Genomic DNA, 20395 nt, shown 5'->3' on the forward strand with positions numbered 1-20395 from the left:
TGTTTCTATACCTAGAGTATGAAGTTCACAAGCACGCCACGTTGATGTGATCACACGGTTTATTTCATAGTATCCGTTTCATGCAACAGGCGCGTTACACTTGGAATGCGCGCAACGCGTGGGTCCTGCCATTCCGCTCGTGGTGCGCTCGGAAGTTCGGGTGGCAGCAGAATTTCAAGGCGGCGATCGTGATCACGAACTCGAGGAAGTCGACTTCCCCATCTTTGTCATCACCAAGGTCCCTCAGGATGCGGCTCACCACGAACCCATCCACGGGATTCTGAATGGAATCACAAAAGCAAGGGCTAGAAAAGACTGGACCGCAGAACACGGGCACAATATACAGAAAGTTGTACACGGCGTAATGGCGTGCCAAATGGAGGTCATTCAACCATGCTGATCAACCGAATACGTACTGCATTCTCCTCAGAATTAATAAGGTCCGTTCGAACTGAACACTTAACCTCCTACCCCCCCATTAATGCACCCCCGATTAGGCCCAGGTCAAACACCATCTTTTTACGTCCGAAACACCACTGCACAATTCTGGCCATCGCCTCCTGAGGCCGATTGTGAAATCAGCTAAATGGCGACCTCAATAGTCCAAGTTGGAAGTTTACGCTCCATCACAGCGGTGTGCTAAAGTAGCAGCTAATCAGCACGGTTTACGTGACAAACCCTACCAATTGGCCATGTCCGGTTTAACGGATATTTATAGTTACGGAATGCAAACCAGAAAGCTTTATTATTACAGAAGAACGGAGAGGGTACAAGCTCAAAGGCTACATCCTGAGACTCAAAAATTAGAGGAACAGAGTTCCATACGAATAGCAAAACCACATCTTACCTGGATCAGACTCTTGCCCTTATCCCCCTTCAGGAAGCTCCTGAACGTTTCCTTCTTCAGACAATCTTTCACAGCACTGTCGCGGGCGAGTTCATTGAAGGTGGACAGGAGCTTCAGGGTGGCTGCATGGAGGTCGCTCATCTTCACAAGAGATGCACGGTCGAGTAAGTACGCAAGTGAAATCTGCGAGGACACGACATACAACGAGACAGCCTTCAATCACGTGAAGACAATGCACACGGCACCTCTCTACGCACCATAATGTGATGAACCACAAGGACTGATCACGTAGCGCCCCAGCTTTGTTCTAAAAACAATATCTGGCCTAAACCTCAACCAGCGCTGCGCACAGCTCTCACCGAACCCAGGTAAAACCCGCGCGTTGCAGAGATCCCCAATACACAAGGCATCTTGCCCAACACCGCGGCGGTGGCGGTACCTGCAACAGACGTCTGCAGCTTTGACGACGACTGCTGCCACCCGTTGCGGCTTTTATGAAGCGCGGCCAGTGACGTCACCACCCACACGTGCTCGCTCTCACTGTGCGATTGAGTGATGATGTTTTTTGATTGGTCCCGTTCATCTCGTTTCCCGGCTAATTTACAAGGGAAGTCCGTGATGCCAGAGCACAGCAGAAACATCAACAGACAATGAACTCATGGGAGGCGCGTGCCAAGCGGCCCCAACATTGCTATCAAGCGGGCGCTTGATGGAGGGAGTGGAGGAGTTTGCACGGGGACGAAATAAATTAAATCTACATCGTCACGAGCATCCAACACCACAACCCCTGCTGTAATTATTGTACGCAAATGAGATGCCCGCGTTTTCACTGCAGGATTTGACTGATATGTACACATGTACGTGGATCTGCCGTGGTGTCAAGGTTTGCTCACTGGATGAGTAATGCAGAGGTCTTCTGGTTCGATCTCCCCGAGCGGCAGTTGAACCACCCAGCATTGTAACAGGTACACCACATGCATTTGATCACGATGTTTGGGGGGGTAGAGCTTTGTGACGTCATATTTGAGGGGGGGTCTGACTTTTTGTGACGCCTTGTGACGAGGGGGGGGGGGTCAAAAAGCGTCTAAAATCGCGTGACGTCATTTATGGACGGCCCCTGAGAACTACGAACGACCATAATTGAGTGTAGCGTGATCGTCATTGGTGGAGTTGGCACGCGTCTCCCATGAGGCGCTGGGATGCCGTCACAGGCGGCAAGACTCGTGTTGCCCCCGCGTGGCTGAGGAAGGAACAATCAGAGCCCGGATTGATGTTTAGCTTGGCAAAGGGTTTTATATCACTAGTTCATAAAGCCTGCCTTCGCTAGCATAACGTGGAGATCGACACGATGCGCTAATCAAAGTTTCAAAGTTGTGTTTTTTCTGCGCATTCGTCCTCGCTGCGCTTGGACGACATGACAACAGAATGATCCGCGCCAGGTGGGTCGCGGCGTTTATGTGCGTGGTGGGACCGAGTCGCCAAACATACATTAATTACGATTTTCACTCCCGTTTATTCGGGACCCCGGGGTCCCACCATAAGGTTCCTATAACAGTAATTATGTAGTGTGGTAAGACACCCCAGAGCTCACAATCAGCACAGAATACAACACTCAACCCTCATCACAAGTGGGTGGCAATTACGAGACTGTGGGTTAAAATACAACCTCCGTAATATATTTTTTCACTGAATAACCAATCTTATTTAGCTCGTCATTTGTTGAAGTATTTACGAGCATAGTAATATTTTTAGCCCGCAGCATTTTTATTAAGAGGGGTCTAACATATTTTACGGGAGCCACCAAATTTGTAGGAGGGCTTCTATTACCAATCAATCCACTCGCTATGGGTGAGAAGGCGTCGCTTGCCTGTAACTTCATTCAGTACCGTCAAGGCCGATGTACTTAAGTTCATAAATATTTTACAACCCTCGCCACAAGACGGCAGCAGTCACGAGATCATGGGTTCAAATTCAACCTCCCTTATAATAGATTTCATACAAGACTAGCTGTACTACCCGGCTTCGCCCGGGACTTGTATCCACCACGGCCGGCCGCCTTTGTCTCCCCAGTGGCGATGTTAATACGCCACAGCAGTTACTCGTTTGAGGCTGAGTGGACCTAGGGGAGGTTCAAATAATCGTCACCGGTGGTGGGCGTGAGCGGGAATCGAACTCGGTTCGCCGGGTTTGTAGCGCAGCGTAGCGTTAAGCACTACACCCACCGCTCCTCACACACCACACACGCACAGACACACACACAGACACACACACAGACACACGCAGACACACACAGACAGAGACACACACAGACACACAGACAGCACGCTAACCACTACACTACCGCTCCCCACACACCACACACGCACACACACAGACACACACACAGACACACACACACACAGACACAGGCAGCACGCTAAGCACTACACTACCGTTCCCCCTACACAACACACGCGCGCGCGTCCATAGGTACACATACACGCGCTTGCTGCAGACACACACATACATACACACAGACACACACATACACACAAACACACATACATACACACAAAGACATACACAATACACACACACATACATGCAGACACACAGACAGACACATAACACACATACATACACACACATACATACACACATACACATACATACAGACACACAGACATACACATAAACACATACACACATACACATGACCCGGCTTCGCCCGGGACTTGGATCCACGATGCCCGGCCGCCTTTGTCTCCCCAGTGACGATGTTCACACACGACAGCAGTTACGCGTTTGAGGCTGAGTCGACCTAGGGGAGGGCCAGGTCCGTTTCAAATAATCGTCAGCGGTGGTGGGCGTGAGTTGGAATCGAACTGGGGTCACTCAACCAGCTTAATGACTATTTGTACAAAGAACATATAAAGAATCGATTATAATAACCAGGCTACAGTCCACATTATAGACTGCCAGTACACGCACTCAGCTTCATAAGCAGGCTAGAGTGTACATGATAGAGTGGCAGTACGCTCACCGAGTTTAATAAGCAGGCTACAGTCTACATGATAGACAGGCAGTACGCTGACCCAGCTTAATGCCTATTTGTACAGTGAACATTTAAGTAATCGATTGTTGGCGCGTTGGGTTTAAAAGTAATATAAATTGCACACATTGTGGTGGGGGTGTAGTGAAGAGTAGGAAAAACTTTGATGAATTTACCTCAGAGTGGCGTGGTGGGTGTGGAGGCCTAGTAGCGTGCAAAGCCTGCGGCCTCGCCTAAATTCTCCACGCGGAAGAGGCAGGGTACGGGTGGCGTTCCTTCCCCCCCCCCCTAGCGCTCCAACAATACCGTGTAATGGCTGTTATTTAATTATTTACGGAGCTTATGAAAGTGGCGAAGGCGTGGCTAGCGGTTGGCAGGGGCAACCGCCGTCCAATGAAACTGCAGCCCTTGGCGAAGGCGTCGCTAGCCGTTGCCAGGTCCAATGAAAGCAGCGAAGGCGTCGCTAGCCGTTGCCAGGGGCAACCGCCGTCCAATGAAAGTGCGTATGGTCCGGAGACACACAGACACACAGACAGACAGACAGATTCACGATTTTATATATATAGATGTGTAATTGTATACAAATGTATTTAACTGCATCAACGGTTCCATGTGACTGGGAGCAATGTTAGTTTCAGCGTTACTCGCTCTGCCAAAGCTTTAATATGCAACACAGACACGCCACAACACAGTATCACATGCTGTGTCATGTGTAGGTCTCCACTATGAAATGTAAGTTAATAATTTCAATACAGTACTCTTACAAGGCAGCAGTAAGCGACGAGGTTGGAGCTTCTGCGCTCCTAAACTGGGTCATAGTGATGTCCTCGGTCTACATTCCTGTGGTGGGGATTCTTTTAAATGAGCCCGCGACTCGATCCTGGTCTCGTGGGTAGATGCACTGTGATACATTTTAAAGCAAAAAGAAATTTCAAAAATTTCATTGTGACCACAAATCGTGACAATTGAATCGTGGGGGTGGATTTTGGTTGGTTCAGCCTGCCCTTCTGTGTTCTCGCTCCAGGAGAAAAAGCGCTATAACGAATCAGAGTTCCTCAGGGTCACGCTAAACGAGGTCTGCCGATAATTATATTAATACATAAATACAGGCAGTCCTCTACTCACTATTACCCGACTTACGAACGGTTGTATTTGCGAACCAGCTTCCATAAAATATCTAGAAAATATATTTACTTAAAATTCGAACTCGCAATTGAAAACTGAACTGTGGAACTATTGTGTTCAGAGGAGCGATCCTCTGCAAAGTGCAATGAGTCGGCCTCGTGCTGGGAGTGAGCATTTGCGTGTTTGTGCGCGAATACGTGTGTGTGTGTGTGAAAGTGAGTGTGTGTGTGTAAAGGTGAGTAAATGTGTGAACGTCTGTGTAGGCAGCGGTAATTTTAAAATTAGCGTGCTGCGCTACGCAAACTGTTCATGCTCAAGGCCAACACCAGTACCTGGTATGGTGTGTAAAGATCACCATTGCGGAGACAAAGGTGGGCGGACGTAGTGTTGGCAACCCACCCCCTCGTGTACCATACCGGCCTTCATGAGTGCTACTCACTAACAGCACTTGCTACACATCGATGATCATTGAGCAAAATATATTTCTTGGACGTGGCATTACCAAGTGGTGGGCTGGCTTTCAAAATATTGAGAGAGAGAAAGTAATTTATTGCATAAAGATTGACAGGGACTCTTCACAACTATGAGTTCCCTCCTAACTTGCGCAGTTTTCTATTGCGTAACTCTCTTGACGTGATCGGATGCACGCCTACAATCCAGCACTGTGGAGGCGAGGATTGGTGGATCACACAAATGTTGGCCTCGTGGTGTAATAATCTGGTTGCCAGGAGAAAGTGGTAGAAAAGCGTGGACTAAGCTCAATGTGTTCCAACTCCCTGTTGGCATCGAAAAGCCATACCCTGGATCACCAGGAATATGCTGTACACCACAATGTGGACTATCTGTCCCTTTTATATGGGATAGAGTGTTGCTCCCTTGTATGCGTGGGTTTTCTCGGGTGCTCGAAGTTTCTTCCCACACGTACAAATTAAGTGGCTGGAAACATCTTAATATATAAAAGACCACAGAGCTCAGGTAATTGTTGGCTCCAGCTCACCATCTGGCTTCCTTGCAGCTTTTGTGGTTCCTCAGCGATTGTGGGAGGCAATTTGCATTACGATGATATGTATATAGAAACGAATAGAATCATTAAACAAAACAACAATTCATGTTACAGTATTTTTTGTTGTCCTTCCACAATTAGTTTGTTGACCTTCCCTGTACTTCCGATAACCACGGTTGACTACGCACGGTGTGAAAGAAATTCAACAGACATACAATTTTTTTTCAGATGCAATACATTTTACATATGAATACTTTCTACGTGGTATATGTATTCCCTACTCAGATAGCTCTAATCAAGGGAAATACCGTAATTAGTTAACTGCGTAGTGAATTGGTTTAGTTTAGTAAAGGAACCCTAATTTGATTGTTTTTATACGTTTTTGTACATGTAAACATTGGGATGGATACCATATTTTTCACGTAAGAGGACGCACCAGAAAGTTACCCTAACATGCAACGTTGATATATCGTTGGAACTATTGCACCTATGTTGGCCAAATGTTGGGGAAGATACACCCAAAACATTGGGGTATGTTTTTATTGTTTTAAAATGGTAAGAATAAGGCATGACTATGGAGATTGAGCCGTCTTACAGAAGATAATTATGAATGCGCTGCTTTGGAATGGGGTAGGGATGTCTTCTCATGGATCATTCTGATCGGGCGATGGCGTCTTCCATCCTCTGGGTTACAAAGCCATGTGATGCTACTGTATGTGCATTGCCGGCCTTCCAGGAGATTATTCTGAACAACTCCCGCACCAGATAAAAACACGTCTTCCAAAAACATAAAAGTATTCCGCGTATTATGAGACACATTGGCAACTTTTGCTTAAAACCACAGGAAGGTGACCGTGCGTCTCATAAGCTGAAGAGTCGTCGTTTTTGGTGGTGTGGACCCACATTGCACGGCATATGATGAACTGATGTTGTGGAGGATTTATATTTCGAAGATGTTGGGGCCCACACATTTCAAATAATCTTTTTTTGAAAAATGAGAATAGGTTTTATTCTTTTGAGCTACAAAAACGGAGGTGTTAAGATGGTCAAATACCAACTAGATACATTTTTCAAGGAATCAAGTCTGCATTAACCACAAGTACTTGTGGTGAACATGCAAACAAAGGTGTTAAAGTGTTCATGAAGCGAACAAGCGGTTCTGCGAATATGTATTCGATGTTACACATTCCTGGATTGTAAACTTTCAATTCGACTATTTGATTATCAGTTGATGTGACATTTTTTTGCCATATTAAATTATCTGGAGTGTGAGGTAAACAAACTTGCCCGTGAGTTTCATCCCCCACCACCACCGTCATCATCCACAGCGCTCTGCTCTTCTGCTGCTCTGTCCTCATCTGCTGCTCTCTTATCTTCATCATTATCTGTGACCTACCAATGTCTGCAGGCAGGATCAATCGATGACAATCCTATTGCCTGCAGATGTTTAACAGATGAGATGCGTTGCACCGTGAATTCCTCCTGTTTGATGAGACAGTCGACCCTTCTGCACCGCCACTTTCCCCGTCGCGGTTTCGATAAATCGCGGGGTCGGCAAAAGACATTAAATGGGAAGTTTTGGGAGTGTTGCGAAAGCCGCAGACGACACTCAAAAGGTCTAGAAACTCATAAATGCATTAAATATATGTACAGTACTGTATAATATTAATGTCTTTTAGCTTTTAATTCGCGAAAAGAACGCGAAAGCCAACAGACGACACGCAAAGGCTGGAAATGTAGATATAACTTAGCAATGACCTTAATACAGTACACTGTACTGTATGGCCAGGTACTCTACCATATATTTGTATAGTTGACTAAATAGCGATTTTTACTGTGTTTTGTTATACTATTATTGTTCTCATATTTAGTTCATATTTTTTTCCTCAAATAGCATTAAAAACACCCCAAAAAAGAATAAATTAAAATGTTTTATCGGGGAGAGGGGGGGCTCGGCTAGAGGTGCTCACTTTTCTCGCCAAGGGGACCCAAAGGACCAAAACATTTTACGCGGTTTTTCCAGATAGCGGGGGGCCTGCGCCCCTAACCCCCGCGATGTGGAAGGGTCTACTGTAGCTTAGTTTTATTTGTATATTTATAAAGTGATTTGTTTACCTTTTTCTACACTCTGCACTCCTATCGTGCTTTTGTATTGTTGTTGTAAAGTTCTGACCCACCTCCAATTGAACATCTGTGAAAAAGAGCTTCATAGCTCATCGGATTCCTCCATTATAAATGAAGATTCTGATTTCACATGATTCGAGTGTGATTGCAAAGTTACTCGTGACTGTCAGCACTACAGCCTGCGAGCAACTGTGACCCCAACTGTATTCCGTCTACGTTTGCAGACAACCGGATATTGGCGACATGCCCACCGCGTCACGCTGTGACCTCTCGCCTGGCAACAACCTGCCGGGGGAGGAGGAGGAGACCAGCCCGTCCTGCTGGGGCGGCTTCTGTCGCAAGGGGCCGCGTAAATCGGTGGCTGAAAAGGCCCTCCTAAAGGCCCAGTTTAAACTTTATAAGACTCAGGTGAGGGTGCACCAGAGCATCCAGCAGCTGTGGCGGGACGTAGCCGCGGTCGCTGCCGCCAAGGAGCTGAAGGAGGAGGAAGAAAAGGAGTGGAGCGCGGGAGCAGGAGATCACAAGAAGGTGTCCAAATGGCCCTTTGTCAACAGATGGAGGCGCAATAGGATCTCTCCCCACAAGGTCAGCAGACCAGGTGAGGAGATTGAACTTGGCATGGTTGCGAGGGACAGGGGTGGAGGGGTACGGCGCACGGTCAGAGACTTGCCCGGTCTCAGGTGATGCTAAACGCGTGATGTTGATTGTAAATCTGGAGGGAAAAACTGAAGGACTCGGAGAAAAATCGATGTGACCACGGGGAGAGACATGCAAACTACAAATATACCACAGGGGTCAGGGTCGAGATTTAACCCACGACCACTTATATACCAGGCAGGATAGTTAATATTTCGCCACCGTGGTACCCTTAAAGGTAAGGCGTGTTGAAGCAGTGCACCTAGTGTGGACAGCGAGGCTCAAATTGAAGCGGTTTTGAAAAGTTCTTCTGTGATGCCACCTTCTCGGGCACCGCGAGAGCACGTGAGTGATGAGGCGGTGGGGTCGTTCTGTCACAGGAACAACCGCCCAGACAGAAATGGACCGGGATGCTCCCGTCGCACTTGTGGATAAATCCATGGCCACCAGCGTGACCCTGAGCAACATCACCATCCACCTCGCTTCCACCGGGAGTGGCAACAGCAGCGACGGCAGCATTGGCTACCCGTCACAGTCCGAGTCCTCCAAGTGTTTTGCAGACTCGTCTATCATCGATTCCAGCGATGATGGCTCCCTCCACAGCGACCCTTGCACCCCTCCGCCTCTCCAGCTGGTAAATATATATCTGTAGTGTTTCTCAAACTTTTTTGTCCCGCCAACCTCTCGCTCTTGTGACAAAACGCATTCTCCTTCTCTCTTAATGTCAGTCATACAGAATGATGAATATGACCAGAACATACATTTTTAAAATTTAAATGCAGCTGAAAGGTTTTTATTTTTATTGGGGGCATTTAGATCTTGGGGTTAGTGTCGTTTAATCAGGGTCATTTACCAAAAATGAATGTTTTAAGTATTATTTAATGTTCAAAACAAAAGGTTTGAACATTGTAATTATTTCCAGTTCAACCTGCGTTTGCATCACAGCTCCACGGACAACCTGGTGGTCCGTCGCGGACCACTAGTGGTACCGGGGGCCACACACACTGATGTTGGCCGCATCCTGATTGCCTATTGCCCCAACTGCAGGAACTCGTCAACACGGACCCTACGATCATGGAGCCACACGGTGCGCTGTCCCTCGACCAGGAAACATCAAGCAAGCATCGGATAGTGGTCATGGTGCCATCAGCCCATTGGAAGACTGGCCAGGCATCGGTAGGGAGTGACTTGCATATGCAAACACATGTAATAAAGACTCAGATCCCACGTACAGCCTTTACAAACTTCTGGGGCAAGTTTTTGTGTCCGAGTGGCGATGTTTATACGCGCACCAAGTTCTAATTTGAGACTCTGTGGTCACTGGTGTTGGCCGTGAGGGGCATCAAACTCGGGTAACTGGGTTCATAAAGCAGCACGCTAACTGTTACACTGCTGCTCCCCAATAATAATCACATGTACACGTACCCACATACGCGTTCACACACACATGCAACGGAAACCATGTTAAGGTGTTCGCTGTTAAGCCCGGAGCGTCGGTTTGGGATATGTGAGCGAATCACGCGTTTGCCTCGGGGGGGAGATGTTTCCCCTATGTACGAGAACCAGCAGCCACCGGGGTTCGTGCAGCAGATGTACGGCCACAGGTGAGACACGTGCACACACAGACACAGGACCTTTCTCCGTCTCTCTCACCCCCATGCCGTGGGAGCCCCCCCAACGCTGGCTCGGCTCGCGTGTACCAAGTAGAAAAGCGGGGTACCAAGGGACCGTGCGGCTGAACGTTCGTTCCCTTCCACAGATTCATCAACGTTGCGCCCTGCGCAAGTCAAGACTGGTAAGCTGGGACGAGAGTCCACCGCTCCCCGCGAGACGGGAGATGGAGCGTGCTGCTTGCTCGGCACTTTCTGCGGATGGCGGATGCGGTTCCTCCGCTGGGGACCTCTGGGAGATCGCTTCTCATCCTCCTTATCCTCGTCTGTGAACTCTTCTCAGCGTGGATGCTGATGAGAGGAAAACCTCTCGAATTTGTATGGATGTTGGGGATCGACTTTATGTTGATGGATGTATTGCCAACTGTAAATAACTTAACACTAATGGTTTTGGGTTAGATCGCGTAAGTATAAATGTGTCGTAAACCTCCACCACCCGACACTGCCAAATAGTAAGGGATTTGTCACGTAAATAAAACGCCAATTAGTTACTACTTCAGCCCACCGGTATGATGGAGAGTAATTCACAACATTTACAATTTGAGTACGACATTTCGCTGGTAATTACATCCAGCATCATCGAGCAATTTGCCAGAATATTGAAGCAATCCACCTGCTTCCGGTCTGAAATATAGAGCAAGACAACGTCATCACTGAACCCAATCAGGTGCAGAGATCAGAGGGGGAGGGGGGGTTCTTGTAATTTTATAATAGATTAGTAATCAGTTAATTCATATGTGTCTCATCTTTAGGGAATTGTAATTGTAAGATGTATTACTTAATAATATGCTTCCAGGCCGCACTAAGCCTCTAGCTGTCAGAGCGGTTAAAATTATTTCTCTCAATTTAAATGGATTCTCGAATTAGTCTTGGCCAGTAATAATTAGTTTACACAACATTTTAACGATTGAGTGCCATTGTTGGCAAGCATGTTCTGAAACTGCCGACAGTTGTATTTGAGAGTATTTAATTTTTCTTGTGTTCTTTTAGTCTTATGCTAATGTTACGTCCCGTCTGTACAAAATAGCATATGCCACATAAGCAATTAATCCGATACACACGTAGGCTTTCGTGACCAATATTCATAATAAAAGTTTTTGGGTGAGATCGCGTAAGTAAATGTGATTGGGTTCACTGGTGACATCATCCTGCTCTATTTAATACTAGAAGCAGGTGGATTGCTTCACTATTCTGGCAAATTGCCCGTTGATGTTGTGGATTTATTTTCCAACATACTGGTGGGCTGAAGTAATAACTAATTGGCATTTTGTTTATGTGACTAATTGGCTGTGTGGGGCGGTGGAGGGTTACAACACTGCGTATGATATTTCACTGTAAATAAATTATATTCTTTGGGTCTTTCGGTAAAGCCACGTAGATAGATCAAATAATTAAAAATTATTTAAAGATGAAAATAATAACAGTATCACGACGTTTCGATCGAAACACAAGCAATCGTCATCAGGTGAGAAATATCGCGGGAGAGCTGCTGAGAATAAATGGGAGCGCTGCCAAGGTAAGGAGTTATCAAGGTTTGGGATGGGTGCAGCCCAAAGGTCAGTGGGAGGGGCTAGAGATGAAATGTGCATGTAAATATAAGATCGGGAAAATTTTGACAAACGAAGCTGTGGGGGTGGCCATTGTATTGTGAGGGATTAGCATGTCAATGTAAGCAATTTGCTTGTCAATGTAAGCTCGGAGAGAGCTCGGCAAGAGCATTGCCACAAGGAGATGGACAAAGATAGCAGGCCGCCATTTACTAATACAGCTAACGCTGGCTGTATTAGTGAATGTAACTCGGAGAGTCGAAAATAACTGCTAACATAGGTAGGGAGGGAACATCACAGCCAGTTATGACCTAAACTGGTTAATAACATCAGTCCCGTGATTGCTCAGTTTGTACATTTCCAAGCAAATTTCTTACATTGATATGCTAATCTCTCACAATGCAATGGCCACCCCCACAGCTTCGTTTGTAAATGGCGGCTTGGCATCCTGTACCACCTCCAGGTGGCGATGGCTCCTTCCGAGCTCTCTCCAAGCTTACATTAACAAGCAAATTTCTTACATTGACATGCTAATCTCACAATACAATGGCCACCCCCACAGCTACGTTTGTCAAGATTTATCCGATCTTACATTTACATGCAAATTTCATCTCGAGCCCCTCCCACTGACCCTTGGGCTGCACCCATCCCAAACCTTTATCACTCCTTACCTTAGCAGCGCTCCCACACTCTTTCTCAGCTGATGACGATTGCTTGTGTTGCGATCGAAACGTAGTGATATTATTATTTTTGTTACTTTTATCTTTATTATTTTTTATTATTATTTGATCTATCTACGTGGCTTTACCGAAAGAACCAAAGAATATGAATTTCTGCAGTCACGAAAGTCAAGATGTAAATAAATTGTCTTAATAATTCACTTCTTCTTCCTAGCGTTGTTCCCGCTGTGGCACAGGGTCCGCTTTTCGGCATTGTCTTCTCCATTTGACTCGGTCCAGGGCATCTTCGGGGGATGCTTTGACCGTCTTCATGTCTTCCTTTATTCGATCCATCCATCGCTTCTTCGGACGGCGGCCCTCTGGCTCAATACGCATGGCAGTCTTTGCCACTGATGACTCTTCACTTCGCATCACATGGCCGTACCACCGAAGCCTTGCCTCAAGCATCTTGTCCGCAATGGGGGCCACACCAAGTTGCTTCCGAACGTCTTCGTTCATGACACGATCCCATTGAGTCAGTCCAAGGCTCCATCTGAGCATCCTCATCTCCATTGTATGGAGGGCTTGTTCGTGTACAGTTGTGGCTGGCCAGCACTCGGATCCATAGAGTGCCACCGGTTGGACGATGGTCTTGTAAATTTTTCCCTTCAGCCTATCCAGCATTTTCCGATTACAGAGGAATCCGGTGACTTGCCTCCACTTCATCCATGCCGCATTGACTCGTGACCTCACATCAGTCGTGATGCTTCCATCTGAGCTGATGGTGGAGCCCAGGTACTTAAAGTCCGTCACTTTCTTCAGATCTTCTCCGTCAATGCTGATGGTGCCGTCGGTTTGGGGGCCACACTCCATATACTCCGTCTTTTTGATGTTGAACCTCATCCCGTTTTCGTCCAAACGTTCCTTCCACAGGTGCGTTTGTCTTTTCACATCTCCTCTCTCTTCATCTGAGAGTAGGACGTCATCCGCATAGAGAATTGACCATGGCAGGGGCGTGTGCAGGTCAGCAGTGATCGTGTCCATGCACAGGATAAACAGGAGTGGTGACAGGGCCGATCCTTGGTGCACTCCAACGCTGATGGGAAATGGCGGTGATATGCCCACTGCGCACCTGACTGCACTGGTGATGTTCTTGTATAGGAGTTGCACCCAATGCACGTAGGTTTCAGGGACTCCATGGGATCGAAGCGAGTGCCAGATGAGGTCGTGGGGGACCCTGTCAAATGCCTTTTCAAGGTCTAGGAACGACATGTGCACAGCTTTGTTCTTCTCTCTGTGCCTCTCCAGCAGGAGCCTCGCCGCGAATATGGCGTCCGTAGTGCCACATCCTTTGACGAAGCCGCATTGGTTGGGTGATAGGGTGATGATGTTTCTAATCCTCGTGTCCAAAACTCGCTCAAAGATCTTCATCGCGTGACACAGGAGCCGGATTGGCCTGTAATTCGAGCATTCTGCCACTTCCCCTTTACCCTTCTAAATTGGAACCGTCGTGCTGGTCGACCAGGCTTCTGGGACCTCAGCGGTGCTCGTTATGGTGATGAAGAGCTCGGTAAGGAGGGCAGCACCCTTCCTGCCAAGGATCTTCCAGGCCTCAGCAGGGATATCGTCCGGGTCAGTCGCTTTCCCATTCTTCATTCTCTTGATAGCTTGTTCCACTTCGATGATGGTGATAGGCAAAACGGGACCGAGGACGTGTTCAGCGCTAATAATCGGTGGGTGGGGAAATTCCTGGTTGCAGATTCCAGAGAAGTAGTCGCTCCAGCGTTGAAGGATGGTGGGCGGGTCTCTGAGAGCGCTGTGATTCTCATCCTTTATGCATTTAACGTGACCAATATCCCGAGTCGAACGATGGCGCGCCTCTGCCAGTCGATAGATCTTATTGGCACCTTCTGGGGTGTCCAGTTCGACATACAGTTGGTCGTATTGAGCTAATTTCACCGCTGCTACTACTCGCTTCGCTGCCGATTTGCAGTTTCTGTAGTGTTGGTAATCCAGATCTGCGAGCGTTTGGCGCCACTTCTTGAAAGCTAGCTTCTTCTCTTTCACTGCTAGCTGCACTTCTTCGTTCCACCACAATATTTGCTTGTCAATGAAGCGTTTTCCCGGCTTAGTTAGCCCCAGTGCTTCCGTTGCTGCTGTGCACAGTTGGCCGGCGAGATCTTCCCAAATCGCATTCGCTGGTCGGTTGGTGTTCACGTCAATCTGATTGAGGGCGACTCTCAGCTGATCCTTGCATTCCTTCATCCGCCACCACTTAATTCACTGCTGTCCCGTTGTTGGTGGGCGATGTTGTGGGGCGATGTTGTCCGATGGTATGACTTTAGTGTATGTCACCGTTTTCAGCTTATCCCGCTTGATAAGCCAGTAATCAATTTGAGTTGATCTCCCACCACTGGCGTACGTAATGAGATGGGACGGTCTCTTCTTGAAAAAGGTGTTGGCGAGGACAAGATCATGGGCTTCCGCAAAGTGCAGGGCTCGGTTTCCCTCATCGTTCCGGGTACCATATTTTTGGCCACCATGGTTTCGAGGGTATCCATCCCGGGCGTTTCCAACGTGTCCATTTAGGTCTCCACCAATTACTAACTGCTCTTCTTCGTTTATCGATTGCATGTGTCCATCAAATTGTTCCCAAAATTCCTCCTTGGTATCTGCTGGGCAGCCAGACTGTGGCACATAACAAGATACCACCCGGAGGCGTAGGTCGTTTGAGTCGATTTCGATGGACATGAGGCGGTCGGAAACACGGTGGACGGCTACGACGTTGTCTCGTAGATTTTGGCTGACTGCAATTCCAACACCGTTCTTGGTGTTTCTTTCACCATTGTAGAACAGTTTGTATCCTTCTCCAATCTTCCTGGCCTTTGCTCCACTCCACTTCGTTTCTTGGATGCATACGATGTCGATACGACGGGCTTTTAGGGCAGCTGATAATTCTCATCGACTCGATTTCAATTGTATGTATGTATGTGGAACTTCTTTCGCATGGTACGTAGCCAACTGCAAATCAGAGTTGCCATTGCATTGCTACTCGAGTCTTCAAGGCACTCGGGGCTTCTCTGCCGCATCATCACAACACTCACTCACTCTTGCACATTTGACTGATCCTGGACATTTGCATCTTCACGTTTTGTGAAGGAGGGGTACATTTGTAGGACTTTTTAACAGGGAGGGGAAGGGTTAGGAATTGGGAGAGTTTTAGGGAGTGCGGAGGGAGAGAATCGTTATTTACCAAAATAGCTTAAGTAGAAATCACCTTATTGCTGAAAAACACGAATCAACAGGAAGTGACTGAAGAAATAAGTTGCCATGGTTTTTGTCTGAGAGTGAAATTTTAAAAAGCCCATGTGAATGTGTAGTAGGTCCAAGACGAGGAGAGACAGTTCTTTAGACGCAACACGTTTATTTAATAATTAACACAGGGTCCCTAATACAAAGGGGTAACGGCTCCTTCCACCCGATACCTGGGGAGGTACAGCCTCCGGGCTATCGTGGCCCTCTATTACTGGGACCACTCTATATCTCAGCTTTCCGGCGAGTGGGGGCCTAGCAGAGGCTATCTGACCCGACCCAGCCAAGGTCCTGGGGTCCTGGCCACTGGCCCACTCGGTCCCGGCCCTTAGAAGGACGTCGGGTCCGGGGGTTCCCAGGGTCCGACCACTGGCCCACTCAGTCCCGGCCCTTAGAAGGACGGCGATACATTTAAAATTGAGCAGGAATTAGGATTCGTCGCGGATCGTACAAAACGCGAGTCTTCGGCAGTCGCCCACAGTCGAGAATTGATTGTCTTCCAGCAACGTCTTATCTGTAGGTCCGAAGATGGCTGAAGAGGACAACGTTCAACCTAAATAAAAATTTGGAATTATTTCGTGAAATATTAAAAAGCTGTGCAATGTAAAACAATATATGAGCGTTGATATATGAAAGGATGATGAAGGCCTCTTCACATTGTTAACGGTGCTCTGTATTAGTTGGTGGTGGGAAGGCCATGAACCGGTTGAGATGGTCACGGTCCACTTAGTTGTTGCCGGGAATCAAACATAGGTTGTGCCACTAACACACCCTGCTGCCACGCTGGTGAGATTATACTAATGTCATAGTTCTTTTTTTTTTCACCATACGAAGTTTCATGTGTGACGGTGAAAACGTATAATTTTTGTCGGTATTCTTAAAGTCTTAAAGTCACTTTATTGTCAAGTGTGTTACATGCATGACATACAACACAGATGAAATTACAGTCCTCTCTCTTGGTCCCACGGTGCAACCAAGCAATTAAAAATTAATCACAATTAACAGACATAAATAAACAATAAACAATCGGCGATCAACACAAGATAAATAATCAAAAATGTAATAAACTTAAAATAAACAACAGTCAAGAATTTTTAAAATGTAAAATATTATTTAAATAAAGTATTTAAAGAAATAAGATATTTAAACCAGTGTGGTAGTGCGATGTAGTGCAATGTGCAGTCCAGAGATCAGGATGTACGATTGAATGTGTGTGTGGGGGATGGGGTCAGGGGGCAAAGGGGGGTGGGTGGGCAGAGGGGGGGAGTGATGGTAGAGCAGGGAGGGAGTTGAGTCTCCTGACAGCCTGGTGAAAGAAACTGTCTTTGAGCCTGCTGGTCCTGGCTGGAAGACTCCGCAGTCTCCTCCCTGACGGCAGCAGACTGAAGAGGCTGTGAGATGGGTGGGTGGGATCACCTGCAATCTTGATTGCTTTGCTGGTGATGCGGGTGTTATAAATGTCCAGAAGAGGGGGGAGAGAGACACCAATGATCCTCTCAGCTGCTCTCACTATGCGCTGCAGAGTCTTGCGGCAGGACACGGTGCAGGTGCCGTACCACACGGTGATGCAGCTCGTCAAGATGCTCTCAACGGTGCCTCTGTAGAAGGTGTGCATGATGGGGGGCGGGGCTCCTGCTCTTCTCAGTTTGCGGAGAAAATACAGGCGCTGTTGGGCTTTTTTGGCCAGTGATGCAGTGTTGTGACTCCACGACAGGTCTTCAGAGATGTGCACACCCAGGAACTTGGTGCATCTCACCCTCTCCACTGCAGCACCGTTGATGGTTAGCGGAGTATGCTGGGTGTGCACTCTCCTGAAGTCCACGACAATCTCCTTCGTCTTCTCAACATTCAGGTGGAGATTGTTGTCCTTGCACCACGTGGCCAGCCTGCTCACCTCACTCCTGTAGTTTGTCTCATCACCGTTTTTGATGGCACCCACCACAGTTGTGTCATCCGCAAACTTAATGAAGAGGTTGGAGCTGAATGATGGTGTGCAGTCGTGGGTCAGCAAAGTGAAGATGAGGGGACTCAGCACACATCCTTGGGGGACCCCTGTGTTCAGTGTGATGGTGCTGGAGGTGTTGCTGCCAACCGAACTGCCTGTGGTCTCCCTATCAGGAAGTCCAATAGCCAGTTGCACAGGGAGGTGTTGAGCCCCAGGTGGTCTAGTTTGTGGATGAGCTGCTGGGGAATGATTGTGTTGAATGCTGAGCTAAAGTCGATGAACAGCATTCTGACGTAGGAGTCTTTAGTCTCCAGATGGGTGAGAGCTGAGTGGAGGGTAGCGGAGATGGCGTCATCGGTTGAGCGGTTAGACCGATACGCAAACTGGAAAGGGTCCAGGGCGGGGGGAAGGACAGACTTGATGTGTTGTAGGACTAGCCGCTCGAAGCACTTCATAAGGATGGGAGTGAGTGCGACCGGGCGGTAGTCATTGTGGCAGGAGGGAGATGACTTCTTCGGGACCGGGATGATGGTGGTAGCTTTGAGGCACGTGGGTACAACAGCCTGTCTCAGCGAGGTGTTAAAGATGTCGGTGAAGACATCTGTGAGCTCCTCCGCACAGTCTCTCAGGACACGACCCGGAATGTTGTCAGGGCCCTGGGTTTTCCTTGGGTTCGTCCTTCTGAGGGATCTCACGCTATCTGGGGATAGCGTCAGCACCTGATCACCGGGAGGTGGTGGAGTCTTCTGTGCTGGGGTGCTGTTGTCTGCCTCAAAGCGAGCGAAGAAGTCCTTCAGCTGGTTCAGCAGAGAGGTGGAGCTGTCACAGGTCTGCGGAGAGGGTTTATAGTCCGTGATGGTCTGCATCCCTCGCCACAGGTTCCTGGTGTCTCTGCTGTCATTGAAGCGGTCGGCGATCCTCCTGGAGTACTGCCTCTTGGCCAATCTGATGCCTCGCGACAGGTTGGCCCTGGCTGTATTCAGGCCCATCTCCTCGCCAGCTTTGAAGGCGGCGTTCCGAGCCCTCAGGAGCCTGTGGACTTCCCCTGTCAGCCATGGTTTCTGGTTGGCCTGAATGGAGATGGTTCTGGTGACTGTGACATCCTCCATGCACTTCCTCATGTAGGAAGTGACGGTCTCCGTGTACTCCTGGAGGTCTACGGTGTTGTTGTAGGTGGCTGCCTTTCTGAACATGTTCCAGTCGGTGGTGGAGAAGCAGTCCTGGAGTGCCTCTGAAGACCCCTCAGGCCACACACATATCCGCTTTATAACTGGTTTGGTGACTTTAACCAGCGGCCTGTACGCTGACGTTAGCAGAACAGTGGTGTGATCTGAGGCCCCAAGGTGGGGGAGGGGACGGGCTTTGTAGGCACCTTTGTGTGTAGTGTAGACATTGTCCAGGATATTGTTTCCTCGTGTGGGAAAGTTGATGTGTCCCTGGAGTTGTGGAAACACGATCTTGGGGTTGGCATGGTTGAAATCCCCAGCCAGAATGAGGAAGGCATCTGGGTGGGCTGTCTGCTGGTCACCGATGTGCTGATGGAGTTCATACAGTGCCTCGTTCCTGTTGTTTTCGGAGCCAGGGGGGATGTATAGTGCCACCAGCAATATGGCACTAAATTCCCTCGGCAGGTAGAATGGCCGGCATTTAATTACCATAAACTCCACCGATGATGAGCAGTGTTGGCAGACCACAACAGCGTCGCGGCACCAGGCATCGGTGATGTAAACACAGAGTCCCCCGCCGCGAGTCTTCCCCCCCTCGACGAGCGCTCTGTCCGCCCGGTAACATGTTAGCCCGGCTAGCTGAATGGCATGGTCCGGGACGCTGTCGTTAAGCCATGTCTCCACAAACACAAGGACACAGCACTCACTCACAGTCCTGGAAGTTGTACGAAGAAGGCGGATATAGTCCAGTTTGTTTTCCAGCGAGCGTACGTTGGCCAGTGTGATGGTAGGGATAGCCGGCCGGTGAGGGCTAGCCGCTCGCCTAGCCTCGATACCTCCGCGCTTTCCCCTCTTCTGCTTCCTCATACACCGCCTGTGGCGCTTCCACTGTAGGCTGGTTGCAGTAGTAGGGGTCGGTGGTAGAGCAGGCCTCTGGAGCAGACCGCAGTCGCGTAGCTCTTCCGCGTCTGCTGGGTTTATATCCATGAGTGTGGTTCTGCCGATGGCGAGCAGAAATTCGCGAGAGTATGTGCGCCTTACGTTTAATCGACGTGATGATGACGAACAAATGCACGTAGATGGATAACACAAAAAACATAAAAACACCGATCTGATGGGAGAGAGACGAGCCGCTGCATGTATACGCGCCGCCATCTTGACTTTGCCGAAAGAACCCTTCATAAAAGTTATGAAAAAAATAATAGGTTTTTACCCTTTCTGGCAATCAGAGGTGGGACAAAGTCATTGTTATGCAAGTCCAAGTCGAGTCTGAAGTCATCAAATTCATGACTCGAGTCTGACTCGAGTCCAAGTCACATGACTCGAGTCC

General features: G+C 48.3%; 3 protein-coding genes across 6 annotated transcripts in view; 1 reads left to right on the plus strand and 2 right to left on the minus strand.

Moving 5' to 3' along the window:
- LOC133359663 (protein S100-A1-like) overlaps positions 1-20395 on the minus strand; it is a 450535-nt gene that overhangs the window by 26558 nt on the left and 403582 nt on the right. The gene's annotated exons all lie outside the window — the stretch shown is intronic.
- Positions 72-8300, minus strand: LOC133359642 (protein S100-A1-like). 4 transcript variants are annotated; one of them, XM_061578123.1, is made up of 4 exons: positions 8122-8294; positions 7294-7408; positions 848-1030; positions 72-280 (listed from the first exon to the last, which is right to left on the minus strand). In XM_061578123.1, exons 3-4 carry the CDS (start codon positions 986-988, stop codon positions 95-97), a joined length of 327 nt encoding a protein of 108 aa, XP_061434107.1. In that variant the 5' UTR covers positions 989-1030; positions 7294-7408; positions 8122-8294; the 3' UTR covers positions 72-94. The 4 variants fall into 4 exon arrangements, with proteins under 4 accessions (XP_061434107.1, XP_061434101.1, XP_061434124.1 ...); XM_061578117.1 differs by lacking the exon at positions 7294-7408 and having other exon boundaries at positions 8184-8300; XM_061578140.1 differs by lacking the exon at positions 7294-7408.
- LOC133361680 (uncharacterized) lies at positions 1772-19134 on the plus strand. The gene is made up of 7 exons (XM_061580667.1): positions 1772-1812; positions 8355-8728; positions 9147-9400; positions 9814-9942; positions 10526-10561; positions 18778-18946; positions 19073-19134. Exons 2-7 carry the CDS (start codon positions 8374-8376, stop codon positions 19132-19134), a joined length of 1005 nt encoding a protein of 334 aa, XP_061436651.1. The 5' UTR covers positions 1772-1812; positions 8355-8373.

Source organism: Lethenteron reissneri, chromosome 8 (assembly GCF_015708825.2).
Source record: "Lethenteron reissneri isolate LAM-NWPU_2019-01 chromosome 8, ASM1570882v1, whole genome shotgun sequence".
Taxonomy (NCBI): Eukaryota; Metazoa; Chordata; class Hyperoartia; order Petromyzontiformes; family Petromyzontidae; genus Lethenteron; species Lethenteron reissneri.